This window comes from Gekko japonicus, unplaced genomic scaffold (genome assembly GCF_001447785.1).
Source record: "Gekko japonicus isolate JY-2015 unplaced genomic scaffold, Gekko_japonicus_V1.1 scaffold4527, whole genome shotgun sequence".
Lineage (NCBI taxonomy): Eukaryota > Metazoa > Chordata > Lepidosauria > Squamata > Gekkonidae > Gekko > Gekko japonicus.
Window position 1 is genome coordinate 60693 of NW_015174388.1, and position 18215 is coordinate 78907.

General features: G+C 45.2%; 1 protein-coding gene across 1 annotated transcript in view; it reads left to right on the top strand.

Annotated features, from left to right (window-relative positions):
* The window catches only part of SERPING1 (serpin peptidase inhibitor, clade G (C1 inhibitor), member 1), a gene marked incomplete at its 3' end in the record, with an annotated part of 25608 nt that extends 16977 nt beyond the window's left edge, over positions 1–8631 (top strand). The window contains exons 3-5 of the mRNA XM_015424361.1: positions 1530–1667; positions 7539–7742; positions 8489–8631. Coding sequence (XP_015279847.1) covers positions 1530–1667; positions 7539–7742; positions 8489–8631 — 485 coding nt within the window. The remainder of the gene's footprint in view (positions 1–1529; positions 1668–7538; positions 7743–8488) is intronic.
* Positions 8632–18215: the final 9584 nt, after the last annotated feature.

An 18215-nucleotide genomic window follows, 5' to 3' on the forward strand; every position in this document is an offset into this window, starting at 1 on the left:
ATCGCGGGTCCCCCTCTTGTATATATCTATCATTCTAAACTACATCATCTACTGGATTTGGGGAGGGGGAGAAGACTAATACATGTCACGATCTAGTTAACTAGATGTAAAGCTTATTAACCTAATATTACAAATTAAATGTAAAGTTTGGTTCATTAAAATGAATACACATTTAATAGTTTAGCACAAATACTGCCTTTAAAATGATTTTCTTAGTTTTAGAATCTTTTCTTGCGTTTCTTTGTTTTCTGAAGTTTGGGGGCAGCTTCTCCTTAGATTCCGATGATTCTGAAGCGGTGGAACTAGTGCTTACTGAATCCTGTGAGTAGGATTCTTCTTCTTCTTCCTCCCAATCCAGTTTTAAATTCTTTTCTTTCTTCTTATATTTTGGGTTAAACATTTGCTTCATAAATTTTTCAGCTTTTGGAACAGAGTCAATTTAGTATTTCTTGTCCAGATAGTTGAAACTCAGCCCTTCTGGGAATAACCATCTATATGGTATTCCCTTTTTTTGCAGAGTGAGAGTAAGCATCCTGTAGAGTTTCCTCCGTTTTCTAACTTCAAAGGGGATGTCTTTCAAAAATTTTACCTCCTCATTCTTGATTTTTAAGGATTTTCCCATTGTTGATTTTAGGACCAGTTCTCTGGTAGATCATTTCGTGAATTTTAGATATGTTTCCCCTGGGAGTTTATTTTTCTTTATAAAATCTGGGTAAGTCCTATAGACCATGTCCATCTCTTTCAATAAATCTTCTTGTTTGTAATCCATTAGTGGGGCCAAGGCTTAGTGGCTTCTCATGCGCTTAACTTAGCTTAAAGTCTTTTTATTTCCAATTTAAAACCGCTTTTAAGATTAGTTTGAAAGAAGGGGGGGATTCTTGAGTTCCTCTCCTCCCATGCACTTAGGCACTTCCAATTACTACCAGGGTCCGATTCACTTTTTCACCTGAGCATTGCTTAACTCACAGTTTGGAGTCCTGGGAATCTTTTGGAAGCATTTTAAAGTTTTGATCGTGGCCGCTTGCTCCAGCTGCTTGCTCCGGCAGTTGTCTCTAGGCGCCATACTGGCTCCATGGCGACGGGACCTTTCGGGGAAAAGGTGAGCCTCAATTCCTTGGCTGTCGCCTTGGAATAGGCTTTCCTCAGCTCCCCAGGCTGGAGGTCTCCTACAGAGACCCCGGGGAGGTCCAGGACAAACTCGGACCTCTCCCATCAGCCGGGTCTTGGCACGTCCCCATCAGAGCTAGACGAGACACATCCGAGTGGCGAAATGCTGTTACCGGAAGTCCCAGCCACCCACGCTTCTCATAGCACTTTTTAAAATATTAAAAATCATTACACTTTAACAAGTAGCAAAGCTCTGAATTAACACTTGTACAAATAAACATTCAATGCTACCATGGTAAAATGTAGGAACTCCTAATGAAAGGGAACAGAGAGCACTCCTGCATTATAAAAAACACTTGGCTGAAGGGAGTTCTTGGCCCACCCAATTACATTCTTTCTGTGTTCATACCTTTGCCTTACAGGAGCCCGTGGACATACCAAAGAAGATCTCGAGAATGTGCTCTCCTACCCTAAAGAATTCACTTGTGTCCATGATGCAATGGGTGCATTCCGCAAATCAGAAGCCATGAAGGCAGCCTCTGCAATTTTTGTCCAACCAGGTGAGTAAATTGCCAGTTCCAAGAGGGGTAAGTTCCTCTCCCTGTGTGGTCTGTCTATGAGGCAGAACAATTCTGTTCAAATGGACTATACCACTTCAGATTTCAGGTGTATGAGTAACTTTTGTAATGCTCTCCCATGTAAAAAATTCACATGCTATGCTAGTTTCCCAGTTCCAGGGATCTATTAATGTAGGAGAATATTGAAAAAATATAATTTCCTCACCTGCAATATTTGAAGGGATACAGGACATTCTAACACCTCAGTAGGGTTGCCAGGTCTGGGCTGGAAAATACCTGGAGACTTTGGGGGTGGATCCAGGAAGAGGGCGGGGCTTGGGGAGGGGAGGGGCCTCAGCATGGGACAATGCCACAGAGTCCGCCCTTCAAAGCAGCCATTTTCTCCAGGGGAGCTGATCTCTGTCGGCTGGGGATCAGTGGTAAAAGTGGGAGATCCCCCCAGGCCCCACCTGGAGGCTGGCAACCCTACTCGCCTCTGCATTCTACCACCCCATTATTGCTTCATTCTGCTGCATGTGTAGATCAGGCCTTATTCACAAAGAGAAGTGAATTTCAAGACCACAAAAATATAGTGCAGACATTCTTCATCTTTGGATTATTGCTGAATTTCTGTAACCATTATTGAGCAGCATAATATTAGATGACTGGAATTACTCTGTAAAAAAGGTGGGGGCAGGGCCGTGTTGGTCTGAAGCAACAGAACAAATTCAGAGTCCAGCGGGGGCACCTTTAAGACCAACAAAGTTTATTCAAGGTGTGGGCTTTTGTGTGCAAGGCACACTTTGTCAGACAATGAAGTGGAATTACGGATCATAGTTGTATATATATAGAGAGGGCGGCTTGTTAAATTAGCATGCAAAATAGTGAAGGAGGTTTTTTTTAAAAAACAAAATTTTTATTCAGGATATAATCAATCGCAACCAACATTTAGTTATACATTTTATACCCATTACATCCTACCCCCCTCCCTTCCCCCCCTACATGGCTTCCCACAGTGCTACGACCTCCTGCATCTTTCTTAACCTTTCTCCTCCATCTGTTTCTTCATTACAACTGTTACAATTATATCTCTATCCTTTTGTATTATCGCAGTTCAATATTCAATAATTATTAAAGCAAAATAAGCTGTCTCTTACATCCCAATATTTTTCCAAGTAGTCTGTTAAGTCTTTCCAGTCTTTATAGAAGTCCTCTGCTTCCATATTATTAAGCTTCCGCATCATCTTGTCCATTTCAACGGAAAACAATAACTTTTTAATCCAATCTTCAACTCTCGGGACTTCAACTTGCTTCCAACATTGAGCATAGGTCATTCTGGCTGTTGTTATCATATACCACATCAATGTCCTTTTAGCCACATTGACCTCTTCCATTTTTAGCCCCAAAAGTAAAATTTCTGGTTCTTTCTTAAATTTACATTTTACAATTTTTTCCATCTCTACATAAATCTCATTCCAGAATTATTATTTTTTGCTTTTTCACAAGTCCACCACATATGATAAAACGAGCCCTCAACCTTTTTACACTTCCAACATTTGTTTGACATATTAGTATTCATATTAGCAATCTTTTTTGGCGTCATATACCACCTATACATCATCTTATAACAATTTTCTTAAAAAAAAATAATCTTATAACAATTTTCTTTTAAATCATTACATGTTATTTTTAGTGCATTTTCCCATAAATACTCCCAAGACTCCATCGTTACCTCTTTGTTCATATTTACTGCCCATTTTATCATTTGTTCTTTAACTGTCTCATCCTCAGTGTACCATTTTAACAGTAATTTATACATTTTTGAAATAGATTTTTTCCCTCCCTCAAACCACACATTCTCAATATCATTATTCTTTTTTCTAAAACCAAAGGTTTTTTTGTCTTTCCTAAACAATTCATTTATTTGTCTATATTGAAACCAACCATATTTAAACGCTAAGTCTTCTTCCATTTTCATTTCAAACGATTTTCCCACTGGTTTTAACATATCTTTATATTGTACCCAATCTTCTCCTTCATTCCTCGAAAAAGGTTTTATTGCCTCTTCCGGTACAATCCAAAGCAGTCTCTCGTCCGAGAAGTACCTTTTATATTTAGTCCATGTATCAAACAACACTCTTCTGATGAAATGATGTTTAAAGAAACCATCCATTTTCACCTTTTCATACCATAAATAAGCATGCCATCCAAACTTGCAGTCATGGCCCTCTAACGCCAACAATTTCTTATTATCCAATGTGACCCATTGCTGCAACCATGTCAAGCATACCGCCTCATGGTACAGTCTAAAATTCAGTAACTGGAATCCTCCTCTCTCTTTCGCATCACAAAGAATCTTCATTTTAATTCGTGGTTTCTTCCCAGCCCAAACAAATTTTGAAATTTCCCTCTGCCACATATTAAATATTTTCACATCTCTTACTATTGGGATTGTCTGGAATAAAAACATTAACCGCGGTAAAATATTCATTTTTACCACAGAGATTCTTCCCAACAGTGATAAGTTCAACGTATTCCATTTCTTAATGTCCTGTTGAATTTTCATCCAAAGTTTGTCGTAATTATTTTTATATAAGTCTATATTCTTCATTGTCAAATCAACTCCTAAATACTTGGTTTTATGAACTACTTCACATTGGATCAGCCTCTGCAATTCTTGCTTGTTCTTTTCCTTCATATTCTTGCACATCACCTTTGATTTGTCTTTGTTAAGATAGAAACCTGCTAAGTCCCCAAATTCATTTATTTTCTTTAACAGCAATGGTAAATTCTGTAAAGGATCTTCAGTCATAAACATCACGTCGTCAGCTCTATATTTATAAGAAAAACCCTTATTAGTTAGGCCTTTTATTGTTTTGTCTTCCTTAACTTGTTTCAACATTACCTCTAGAATCCATATAATTGTAATTTGTTTCAACATTACCTCTAGAATCCGTATAAACAGTAACGGGGACAGAATAGTGAAGGAGTTTTTAACAGATAAAAAGAATGACAAGCTGGGTTTCTGGCTGTCATCTGTTTGGGTTCAATGGGGGGGGGGACAACATAGGTAATAAATGTCAGAACCAAGAAGGGCTACGCATCCCCTATATTTTAATGTTGTTGTTTTTTAAAAAAATATTATAATAGTGATTGCAATGCAGTGCAATATTTTGTTGATCTCTGACCTAACGCTGCACCCCAGGAAAAGGATTCTGTCAGCTGACTCCATGTTTTAGTGAAGCAAAATGTTACTTTAAAAAAAATCTCTGTTTACTACTCTTAAGAGTATAATTGAATATGTAATGTAATTTGGAATGGTAGATTTAAATGTAATTCTCTATTCTGGGGACAAGAAAAATACTCTACACAGCCAAGATGCTTTAAAGTTTGCCTCCATGCTAGTAAGGAGATGGATGGGATCTAATGACTGAATTCTCACAATTTAGGGTACATCAATCTCCAGTTCTGACATATTTATTACCTATGTTGTCACCCCCCCAGTTGAACCCAAACAGATGATAGCCAGAAACCAAGCTTGTCATTCTTTTTATCTGTTAAAAAACTCCTTCACTATTTTGCATGCTAATTTAACAAGCCACAATTTATATATACAACTAGAAGCAAAGCCCATTGTATAAAAGCCTCTTCCGAGTGAGCTCCTTTGAGTGTCGGCCTCCTCTGAGCGTGCTGTGGCAAAGAGGCGAGCAGCATTACCTGGCATGTATTCTGGCTCTTCTCCATCATTGAGAGCACCACCACTGCCTTTCGGTCTCTGACTGCATGTTTTCAGGTGTGTGTGAGCGGCTGCCAGGCTTCTGCCACTACAGCGGGGCCTGCTCGGGCCGTTCTGCGTGCTCGGAGCCTTTGTCTCTCCCGGCTGAGTGGGGTCAACTCTTGACCACCACCTTGGAGAGACCTCGCACGACACTGAGGCCGAGACACTGGCCACCTCTTCTGTGGGCGGGACTCCAGCAATGCCGCGACTGGATTGGCATACCATTGGAGTGACAGGTCAGCGAGCCAAATGCTGTGGGAGCATGTGGAACATTCACCCCAAAATAGAATTATATATAAGAAGAGATTATGATCTGTAATTCCATTTCATTGTCCATTTCATTGTCTGACGAAGTATGCATGCACACAAAAGCTCACACCTTGAATAAAACTTTGTTGGTCTTAAAGGTGCCACTAGATTCTAACTTTGTTCTGTAGAAAATAGTTTGAGGGAAGGAAATCAGGTGTTCATTGTGAAAGAAGGAAAATCCAGTCCAGTATACCCCTGTGAAAGATCCCAAAGTTGTAGTATGAGCGAAGGGCTGTGTGGCAGTGTGCTCTTCTCAAGATGGATGAATGGGATGTTGTGTTCTTCTTTCCTACATTATAATGTTCATAGAATTTCTTTTGGTAATAATCGTGTGAGCAGCAGCACCTGTATATGGAACCTCTTCATCAGTGGAACAGGATCTTAAACTTAGAACAGGTGTTATAAAGAGATTTTAACTGTTGGAAGGTTCGTGGAGAACAAATTGCCTAACGTTTCCAATATATGTCGATGGACTCACATTCTAGCTGTATCTGAAGAAGTGAGCGGTGACACACGAAAGCTCATCCCCTACCAAAAATTTTGTTAGTCTTTAAGGTGCTACTAGACTCTTACTCTTTTCTATTTGTCCATATAGACACTCACATGATCTTTTAAAAAATTGAATCCATGAGCTCAAAACATTAAGCCTAAACTGGCTGTGTTCGTCAACAACCTATTTATATGTTTCAAAATTATGATTGAATTATAAAATATATATTATAAAATATCTCCTTTTCTTTTATTCATTTTTCATCTCATCTATGCTGCACCAACATCTTTAAATACTATGAAGAATAAGGGAGTAATACAAGTGGTGTTATTTCTCCATTGAACGTGTGGATGCATCATGGGAGTAAATAGGGGGAGTTACACCTGATACACAGAAGTAAGGTTATGAGGGAGACTTTGGGGCATAATAAGGTCATAGATTCTCAGATATCATATTAGTAGGTGCAAGACAAGTGTCATGTGAATGGTTTTAACAGCCTTTGGGAGTGTATACCTAGCATGACAGTTGCTGTTCCCTGTAGTTTTGTAGTAAGTCACACACCTTTAATCCTCTAACTGTATTTGTATTTTCATTAGCCAATATGGGTCCCCATTGAAGAGAAAAATGGGAAAGAGATGTTTATTGCCAAGGAAACAATTATAATGTATCATTGGTGCTGTTATTATCTCTTATGTTAACTTCTTCGGGGGAGCGTGTTCATAACTACTGCATTGTAATCAGCGTTATAATTTTGTCATTTAATATTCCAAGAAGACTACATGTGACCAGTGGGGCAGTGGGAATATTGATGGTGGTATCAAGTTTATGGGAAATTACTTCTCAACATTTGTGGAGCGCTTTTCCTAGGTTTTCAATATACTTCACTTATATCTCAATAATCCTTACAACAACTCTTTAAATTACGAGAATACTGTCACTACAATATAGACTGGGGGCTGAGAGAGAATGGGGCTGGTGTAATTTAAACAGTAAATGCTTGTCTGAACTAAAATTATAAACAGAGATTTCCATATTCTCCATTCATGCTCAATTACAGAAGTTAATTTCCGATATGGGGTAACATTAATGATGACTGATATGCATATGATACTGTTCTTGTACCACAGATAATCTACAAACCCTCATGACCACAGAAAATCTTTCAGGTCCTTTTCAGTAGTTACAGTTATTAATATAATTGCCTGGCTCTTCATTTGGATTAGGTGAAACCTGTCAAGATAATCCACAGAACAAGGAATATGACTTTCCAGTGTTTCAGATTGTCTCTCCTTGGCAGGTGTCAACTGGAACAGTGATTTCTATCGGCTGTCACAAAAATTCTATCGCAGTGTGCTGCGGAGCCTGACTAATGACAGTGCCCATGATGTAAATGAAATCAATGACTGGGTGAGAAGAAATACTGAGCACAAGATCAAAAGGCTCTTGGATCAGCTGGATTCAGATGTCCAGATGGTGCTCGTCAATGCTGTCTACTTCCACTGTAAGTGGCACGTTCTCAAACCTCCCAGCCCCACAGATACAAAGCTGACCTTGGCCTTGAAGCCCTGCATGGCAGGCGACCTTGGCAGTGCCAATGCAGAGCCTTGATCCTCCCCCCCCTTTGTCCTTTGTAAAGTCTCTTCCCCCAATTATTCATTATCCCCTTTCCCAGCTATCCTTCATTCCCCTCCCACATGTTTCATTCTCATACAATCTAAGCCTGTCCTCCCAAAGGTTCATAGCCCCCAGTGTGCCTCCCCCGACTCTGTTGTTTCCCCCACCCACCCCATCTGAATCCCCATGATGCTTCCCCACAATGCTTGACTACTGCTTCCTGGATAGCCTGCCAGCCCCATAGACTCCGTTTCATTTTCTCCATGTCTGAACTCCCCACTAAAGACCCGTTCATGGCCTGTCCCGTATTCTTAAGTTGCATCCCTAGCCACCTTATTTGGGAGGGGTGGGGATTTCAGTGGGAAAACCAATCATGGGTCAGTCCCTCTCAGCTCTGCAGTCTCAATCAAATCCCCCCACCTTTGTAGATGCTTTGAAACATGAAAAAAGGGAAATCTGATCACAGATTTCCCATTTAATGTACAGTTAGGCCATTAGACTGTGAACGCAACAAGTACGAAGCGTTATTTCTTTTTATTTTCTTTTTCAAAAATGTGCAGCTCAGTTTAATAAGCCTTTCTAGGCTGTATGTATAAATAACTTCTCTCTGATCCAAGTTCTTTATCTTTCCAGCCAAGTGGAAGACCATATTTAGGAGAAAAGACACAATAAAGGAAACATTCTACCGTCCAGGCCTCTCTCCCTCCAAGGTGTTCATGATGACCAGTAAGAAGTACCCATTGGCTTCCTTCACTGACCACACCTTGCAGGCCAAGGTAATACTCATGACCCAGGGTTGATGGATACTGTTAGGTGTCCCTACACTATCCCAGGCAGCACTCCTGGGCACCAGAAACTTGTGCTTGTTTGTTTTTTAGTTCCTTTATCTACAGTTGTTCCAGTAGAGAATACGTGGAGGCAGATGGGCCGTGCGATCCTAAGGGTGACTGGCACTGCGGCTGGCAGCCACCGGTGTAACTAGTCTGCTTCCCAAAGGGTTGGGTTAGTGAGTGGCTGCCAGGTAAAAGAGCTCGTAGCTGGTTTTTTGAGGCTGCAACTGCATCCGCGTCCCCAGCAACTGCACGGTAGCATCCCATCCAGGTGCTGAGTTGCACCTGAGGCTGTGGGGGGGCGGGAGAAAGGAGACTGACGAGGCGCCGCATCAGCCGAACAGCCCCCTCCCACCAACCCCCACTGCGGCTCCCTGGTCGTACCAACCCACCACGGATCCGCAGGACTGGTGCTCCCTGAGCTGAGGCGCTGGACAGAAGCGCCCGCCCCGTCGGCCTCTGACCCGAACTGTCCTCCGGCCCCTCCGGCCCTGGGGGAGGGGCCAGGCGCGGCTCTGGCACATCTCCTCTGAGGAGGGTAGAGCAGGCAACACTTAATTCCCCTGTGGCTGTGGGCAGCCCGGGCGGAAGGAGGGATTGTGGCCTGGGTGGAAGGAGGGAGGGCGGTTGGGACTCGCATCGGGGGGGGGGGAGAGAGAAGGAGGAGGAGGCGGCAGCTGAAGGCAGCTGTGGGCAGGGCGCACGGGGGTGGGGGGCGAGGAGGAGGGTGGCACAGTTAGCTCTACAGCCACTTCCTCCCGCGTCTCCTCTGCGCCGGCCGGAGCAAATTTACTTGCCAGTCGATCCTCCCCAGCAGAGCCAAGGAGGTGGTGGTGGTCACCCAGTCGGGGAGAGGACTTTTGGTGGGGGGGGCTTTTGGCGGAGGGGGCCAGTGCCGTTTGGCACCCCTAAGGGCCAGTGCGCTGAGCGAGCCAGCTCTGGGCTGGGCCATTATGGACAGGGCAGGCAGAACCAATCAGGGGCTGGCAGGCCCAGGGGGGCCTAGGCCAGTGCCTGTCACAGCCCAAGGGCAAGGAGGGGCATGGCCAGGGATGCTGGGCCATGTCTGCAGCACATCTCCCACCCCTTTAAAGAGACCAAGTCCTGTCACGAGCCCCCGGGTAGCTGACAGAGATGGCAAGGGCCCCACCAATCCCCCTACAGCAGCAGAGACCTCAAGCGGGCCCTTGACCCACACAGTACAAAGGGCGCCCTCACCTTGGGAGGGACACAGGGAGACGTACAGGAGAATTTGTGCAGTCATGGTGTCCTCTGCTCAGTGGCAACAGTTCCCAGCAGCCCGGCCATGCAACCGAGGACATCACTAGGTACAGGCAGTGGAACGGGAGTGGGTTGCCGGGGAGGGATGTCACGCAGGAATCCATAGCAGTGCTGGCAGGTCCTCCAGCAGCCTCTTGGTCCATCCCCTGGCCTCCCTCGTGACAGCAAGCAGCTCCTCCGAGGGCCTGGCAGCCACAAGTTACACAAGCTGGCCCTTCTATGCACGGGTGGTGGCCCCTGGAGAAAGCAGCAGATCTCCGGCCACTCTCACTCGATCACCGCCCACGGGGGGGTGGGCTAAGCTGGCCATGGGCTCCTGAGAGAAGGGCCCAGAGTCCTCCGCTTTGCCAGGAGCACCGGCAGCCACCCCACACCACCCTCCCCTCCTGTTCCCCACTCCCCCCCCCCACCTTGCAAAGACATTTGAGTCTGCCCACTGCGTGGCCTCCCCCTCAGCGGCTGGCCTGAGGGTCTCTGTGGTGCCTCGTGTCCAGAGGACGACTGACCTGGCCGCCACTTGTCTCACGAGAGTCCGGACATGGAAATGGTCCGTGGAAGGGCCCTGGGGTGGGGTGGGGGGGGACAGAGAATGGAGCCTCAGCCCATGTGGACACGGTCCCATCCCACTCCAGGGCCACAACCCCCCTCCCCCCACCCCGGCTCAGCAGCTGGGGCCTGTCTGTCACTGAACTCCATCTGCTCCTGGCTCAGCACAAGGGGACAGAGCCCGGGGCCATCAGGCTCTGAGGTCTCTGCCAGGGGAGAGGGGGTGGCCACACCGGTGAAGGCCCCCTTCTGCCTGGGCCACGGGGCTGGTTCCTGGCCCCACAAGGCACTGACAGCCCTGTGCTGCCCCCTTTGTTGGCGGCCTCACGATGACATCACCACTTTGAGAATTGCCTACAGGGGGAAGGGCAGGGGTGTCAGCTAGTATCAGGGGGGCTGGGGCAGCTGGGGGCGGCAGGGTGAGTAGCGTCCCCTTGCGGCGATGAGGGGGCAGCAGGTCCCCCCTCGCTCATCACACAACACCCACTAGCACACTGGTATCACCACCGCCTGTATGACGGCCCCGGGCCTCAGCTCCGGGAAGACCCTCCCCCACTGGCCCTCTGGGCCACGAGGGCACACGTGCACTTCCAAGCAGGGCTGAACGGACCGTTCCAGCGCTTCAGGGCTGACCTCTGCATCTGGGTGGCCTGTCCCGGGGCAGAGACCTGCTCCGTCACCCTGGGGCAAAAGGCACGGTGGTGGTGGGGGGGGGGGTCGAGCTGGCCCTGGTGGTTGCAAGAGGGCCCTGTCCACACGTTCCGCCACCACCGGCCTGAACAGCAATATGCCTTCTCAGTCCTGGCCCAGTCAGGCTGGCAGTGGCCGTCACCACAGCCAGATGCTGCCTCCTCAGCCGTGCCGCCCAGACACAGGGAAATGTCCTGGCCCTTTAACAGAGGCTTCATATGCGGCAATAGGCAGGTGAAGCTTTTCGTGGCATGGAAATAAATAACATCATTTATACACTCATCTAGGCTACTTGGCAAACCTATCAGGAGCTCACCTTGTGTGTAATTAATGTATAAGCAACATGGACCTTTGTTCGGCCTTGCTGGGGGGGGGGTAGTATTGTGCCATAGAGGTTCAGATGACAAGGATTGTCACTTCTGGGATTCACACTGGAAGTGACATCGCTGGGTTGGCAACCATAACATCAACGTTCTCAGCGGGGCTACTGTTAATCTGCCACACAACACAATGGTGATCCAGCAGCAAAAAAGCAATGACAAAAGAACCACAGCTAGGTACAAGAAAGTAAACAATGGCTGCTGTCATGCACACTAAATAATCCACATTCAAACTAGATTTTTACTGTGTGAACTGGCAAAATCCAGTTGGAAAGTGCATTGAAAGTGGATTATTTAGTGTGTGTAACCACAGTCAATGTATAATAATCCATTCTTAATACAAAGGGAAAGTCTACAATAAAATATAAACCAGTTTCAATGCACTTTAACTGGAGGAGGAGAATCATAGAATCATAGAATGTTAGAGTTGGAAGGGACCTTGCAGGTCATCTAGTCCACCCCCCTGCACTCTGCAGGAGCATAGCCGAAAGATAGCCCTACAACATACCCGAAAGATGGCCGTCCGGCCTCCCCTTGAAAACGTCCAGCGAAGGAGCATCCACCCCCTCCCGAGGCAGACTGTTCCACTGCTCAACCACTCTTACAGTTAGGAAGTTTCCCCTGATATTTAGCCGGTAACGACTCCCTTGTAATTTCCACCCATTAGATCTAGTCTTGCAATCTGGAGCAAGAGAGAATAGATCTGCTCCATCTTCTACATGACATCCCTTCAAATACTTGAAGACTGCAATCATGTCCCCTCTAAGCCTTCTCTTTCCTGGGCTAAACATACCCAACTCTTTCAGCCTTTCCTCATAAGACTTGGATTCCAACCCTCTCACCAACCTGGTTGCCCTCTTCTGGACACGCTCGAGTTTGTCAACATCCTTCCTAAAATGGGGTGCCCAGAACTGGACACAGTACTCCAGGTGAGGCCTGACCATAGCAGAATAGAGCGGAACTACCACCTCCCGTGATCTGGACACAATGCTTCTGTTAATGCATCCTAAGATTGCATTTGCTTTCTTCACAGTCACATCGCACTGCAGGCTCAGGTTTAGCTTGTGATCAACCAGAACACCCAGATCCCTTTCACATGTGCTGCTGTCAAGCAGAGTCCCTCCCATTCTATCTCTGTGCATTTCATTTTTTTCTTTTTTTTTAAGCCCACGGAGGGGATTTTTTATTATTTTTATATATCTACAATACCACAGAAAATAATAGGGATGGGGTACTATATATTGGGGAAAAGGAAAGAAACCAACTAATACCTAAAAACCCAAGAGATCCTCAAAAAAGCTTAGTTACAGTAAATCAAAACTCGTTTAAGTCAATATGAATTGAGTCAAGTTTTTTCACACCTTTTCACTTTTCTTTAACAAATTTAACTGCTTAGAAACCATACCCCCCATCATCACATTTTTACATCATTTACTTCAAGGCACATTTCAGAGTCCTTCAGCCTCTATTTCTCTTTTCCTCGTCTCTTCCTCAGTTTATAGGGACTTTTTGGAGCAGAAGCCCCTTGCTTCGCCAGAGAGTCTTCTCCAGAAGATTCCGTTTCCAATTCGCCACTCGAGCTGTTGTCATCACTTTTTCCTTCTTCCTCTCCCTTTCCCAGCTGAATCTTTAGGAATTCTTTGGCTTTAAACACAGAGTCAATTCTTTCTTTTTTATCTTTCATCTTAAAAGCCACTCCTTCTGGAAATAACCATTTGTATCCAATTGAGTTTGTCTGAAGATAAGTCACCAGCTCTTTGTACTTCTTTCTCCGTTGTCTTATGTCAAATGGAATATCCTTCAACATTCTGATCTTGGTTTCCCCCATTTTCAGGGGTGTTCCAGAAACTGCTTTCAGGATTGCATCCCTTATGTGCCTCTTCGAGAATCTCACCACAATCTCCCCAGGCAGATTATTCTTTTTTATATAGCCTGAATATGATCTATAGACCACATCCATTTCGTTTAGTAACAATTCCGCCATCATTTCTGTCACTGGGGCCAGCAATTCACTCATTAGCTCCTTGAGATTCTCTCCCGGTTTTTCCGGCACACCCTGGAAGCGAAGGACCATATTTGCTTTGTCCATTTGTACTTGCAGCCATTTATCTTCCATTGAAGTTTGCTTTAATTCCAGCTTTTGGACTTTCTTCTTCACTTTTTCAGTTGTTGCAGCCACCTCCCTGATTTTTTCATTGTCTTGCTTCATTAGCTGTATCATGTCATTCATCTGAGTCTGCTGTGCTGTTATCTGGGTTTGCTGCAGTGTCAGGTTTTTGTTTACTTCCGAAATCTGTTCTTTGACGTTATTCAACTGTTCCAGCAGAGGGTGCATACACTCCCTACAGTTTTTGCCAGCTCATTCGTCACTTCCGCTTTCGGACTCTCCAGTCCTTTTGCTTTCGGAATCAGCTTGTCTTTGTCCCTCTTCCCTGCCATCTTTGCCGATTGTTTACTCTCCGCAAAAGTTTTTAAAAGTCTCTGAAAATGCGCTCCACCGCTTCTCTACCTTGGTGAGTAAATCTAAACAGTTTTTCCCGCGTTTCTGCTTGCTCCCCCCCTTTTTGTTTAAAGGTTCTCACGCATGGGAGGCGTCCCCCCTGCTCCTTCCGCAAAATGGGGTGGGGAGCGTATTTTCTTTTAAAATTCATTTCTCAGTTGACTCACGTTCATAGTTGGTCATCCAACCCCTCTTCTTTCATTGTGTTAAGTGCTCGATCTCCTACGCTTGACCCGGTTAGCTTCACTAGTGCTTTTTCAGCCTCTCAGCACGAAGAACCACTGGAGCAGAGGGGAGCCTCGATTCTCTGGCATTCTGCCATCGAAGAGGCTGCCCCTCCAAAAGCTCCTTGGCCAGGATACCTTCACCGGTTCCCTGGGAGGGTTGAGCCTGCTCGTCCCCTTCTTCGGCTGGAGCGCAGCTACCCCCCCGGGAGGTCCAGGAGGAGCATCCGCAGTCGTGGAGCCATCGACGAGAAGTCCTTTTTTTCCCCCAAGTGTAGGAGTTTGCACTTCTTTCTATTGAAATTCATTTTATTTGTCTCAGCCCACCGTTCCAGCCTGTCTAGATCATTTTGAATCCTGACTCTTTGTTCTTCAGAATTAGCAATCCCACCTAGCTTCGTGTCATCTGAAAATTTGATAAGCATCACCTCTATGACTTCCTCCAGGTCATTTATAAAAACATTGAACAACACTGGGCCCAGGACCGAGCCCTGCGGCACTCCACTCAAGACTTCCCTCCACGTAGACGCAGAGCCTTTTACGAGCACTCGTTGGGTACAATTTTTCAACCAACCATGAATACATCCAATGGTTGCCCCATCCAACCCACACTTAACCAGTTTATCCTCAAGGATATCATGAGAAACTCTGTCAAATGCTTTACTGAAATCTAGATACAGTATACCCACAGCATTGCCAAAGTCAACCATTTTAGTAACTCTGTAAAAAAAAGAGATAAGGTTCATCTGGCATGACTTATTCTTGATAAACCCATGCTGGCTACTACCAATTAACTCATTCCGTTTAAGGTGCTCACAGACAGAGTGTTTAATAATCTGCTCTAGAATTTTCCCAGGTATTAATGTCAAACTGACAGGCCTGTAATTTCCTGGGTCTGTCTTTTTTCCCTTCTTGAAGATTGGGACAACATTCGCTCTTCTCCAGTCTTCCGGCACAACACCAGTACTCCAGGACATCTCAAAGATTAGAGCCAGAGGCTCTGAAATAACATCTGCAATTTCTTTTAGGACCCTGGGATGCAAGCCATCCAGCCCTGGAGATTTGAAAGTATTTAAGGCAGCTAGATGCTATCTCCTTTCTTACTCTGGACTGGCAGTTCCTCTGGACTGGCAGTGCCCTGCATTCTTCAGTTTGTATACAGCTCGCCTTACAGTTAAAGACTGATGCAAAGTGAGAGTTAAGTAATTCCGCTTTGTCTTCAATCCCTTGTTAAGGCTTGACCGTCTTCCCCTAGCAATGAGCTTATCCCATCCCTGTTCTTCTTTTTGTTCAGCATTTCCAGCCACGGGATGCTACCTAATATTTCTCTGAGTTTTTTAAAATCACCTTTTCTGAAGTCGAGGATACGAGTGCTACTATGTCCTGGTTTCACATCCTTCTCTATGTCAAATTCCAAGCTGACATGGTCAGTATTCCCCAAGGATCCCACAAAGTTCACTTCATCAACCAGTTCTTCCCTGTTAGTCAGGATTACTATTTCCCCTTCTCTCTCCCCCCCTGCTCTATCCTTACCCACACACTTTCAACGGGGCAACTCTCAAAATCCTGAATTTCAGTGCAAGTGTATTCATTCTTGACATATAGTGCCACCCCACCTCCTTTTTTGTTTATTCTGTTCTGTTTGAACAAGGTATATCCTTCAATCGCTGTGCTCCATATATGAGACTCATCCCACCAAGTCTCAGTGATACCTATCAGATCATACTTATTTTCCAATATTTGTTCAAGTTCCTCCTGTTTATTTCCCATACTCTGTGCATTAGTATAAAGACATTGCAAGAAGAAGAAGAAGACATTAAGTCACAACCAGCTGGTGGTGACCCCTTCCATGGGGCAATCCAGGCAGGATATGATAAGCAGAGGTGGTTTGCCATTGCCTTCCTCCATGTGGTCACCCCGGTCTTCCTTGGCAATCTCCCATGCGAGTACTAACCATGTCTGGCCCTGCTTAGCTCCCCAGACCCTCACAGGCTCAGGCCAAAGTGGCTAGAAGGAGATGTGTCTATTTCTGTGAGGGAGATAAGAAACCGTCTCAACTAGGGGTATGCCCCCAAACAGTCATTCTAAGTTTTTTTTTATTTTTAAAACATGCATTCTTCATCTTTTGCTTTATTAACTTCATTCATTTTTCATTATTTGTTTTATTCATTTATTTGTTTTATTTTAAATTATTCCACCCCCTGCCCCCTGCTTACAGAGAGGACTGAGCAGGGCCAGGGCCGCTGCTAGACTGGCCGGACAGCACTGCTTTGAGGTCCCTTTCTTCCTCCCCATCTTCCCTGCGGCCTTGGAAACTCTTCTTGATAAGACTGAGTCATAATAGTGCCCCATTGCACCCTGTCGTCCCAGAGAGCCCCTATATGCTCTGGGTGCAGAGGAGACTGAGGTGACAGGGGAGAGTCGATTTCCCATCTCCTAGCATCCTGCCTGGCCAGGTTAGGCGAACAACAGTGGCAGTAAAAGCCCCTAGCAGACTGGTACAACGGCAGCCATTTGTGTGTGTGTGTGTACCACAGGGTGGGAAGGCTAAAAAAGAGAGAATGATTGTGCTTGGTGCAAACTTCAGACAGTGGGGACAGTTAAGCAGAGAGACTTTCCAAGGGAAGCATGTGTGCGGTTTGTTTTATTTTTAAAAATGTGCTGAAAACTGTGTTTGGTTGGAGGTTTCAAACTTGCTGGCTCTCTCACGCTGGAGGCTCAGACTGGCAAGAAGGGGGGGGAGTTTTCCTTCCCCTGCTTGAAAAAAAGGAGAGCTGAAATCAGCACGCTCCCCCCCCCAAGTCATTTCCCCCTACACCACAACCTCCCCCCTGAGAAAAGGGAATGACTATTGGTTCTAACGTGTATCTAGTAACAGAAATGGCGGCTGGCACACAGACTTTTGGCTGTTGAGCACATTTGCTAGAGCTAACCAGGTATTTCAAAAGTGAGGAAAATGGGCACAGCAACGCACCCTTTGTCCTTGGGTTGTATTTTTTGCTTGTGTGTGTATGTCTTTGTTTTATGTTCTATAGTTTGCCACAGAGGGCAAACTCCTTTTTATGGTTAAGATGTTTTCCTAGATGCTGCAAAGAACTTTTAAAAAAATTTCCAAGTCTTTTGGCTGTCTCATTTTTGGAAGAACTTTTTGGAAGAAAAACACAACTATTTTAAAATTTAGTTTGGTAATGAACTATTGTAACATCTCAAGACTCTAATTTACATTTTCCAGGTTCCTCAGCCTAATTTCTAGAGGCAGGAAAGGGACCCTCCGTGCATATACAGAAGAAATGCACCCCTAGTACCCACATACACAAACAGTGCAGAAGCAAAAGATGACATGACTTACTGAATATTAGTTTTCCAGACACTACAAAAAAAACAAACCCAAAAAACCAAAACAAAACTGAATTCTATGGTGAATTCTTAGGGCTTTCTTGAGAGAGAGACTCCCTATGCAGCTGTCAGTGTCAACAGCAAGCAGGTCCAAACACACTCTCCTGAAAAGGCTATGTTTTATTGGAATACTAGTCTGTTGCCAAGTGGTACAGGAACATTGTCAGGAATAACGATTAGTGCAAGGGGATCCATACATATACCCTGATGCTGCATCTAGCTAAGCAAATAAAATCCAAACGCGCGTGCAGGAATTCTCCCAGCGGGATATTACATCATGAATGGGAGACTCACCCCAATCCCTTGAGAGCAGAAATATTAACACCCGTAGTGTAATTCAAGCCCTCCCTTACCTTCAAGGTTATACTGATAGCGCTGTCTGGCTGAACCAATTCACACGGGGGGGAAGAGCGCCTCCCTTATGTTACCCACGGCAGCTAAGCAAAGCAAGCATGTGCGGCTGTGCAAAAGTCAGGGACGAAAGAAAACAATGAGAGCATGGCAGCTAGCTGA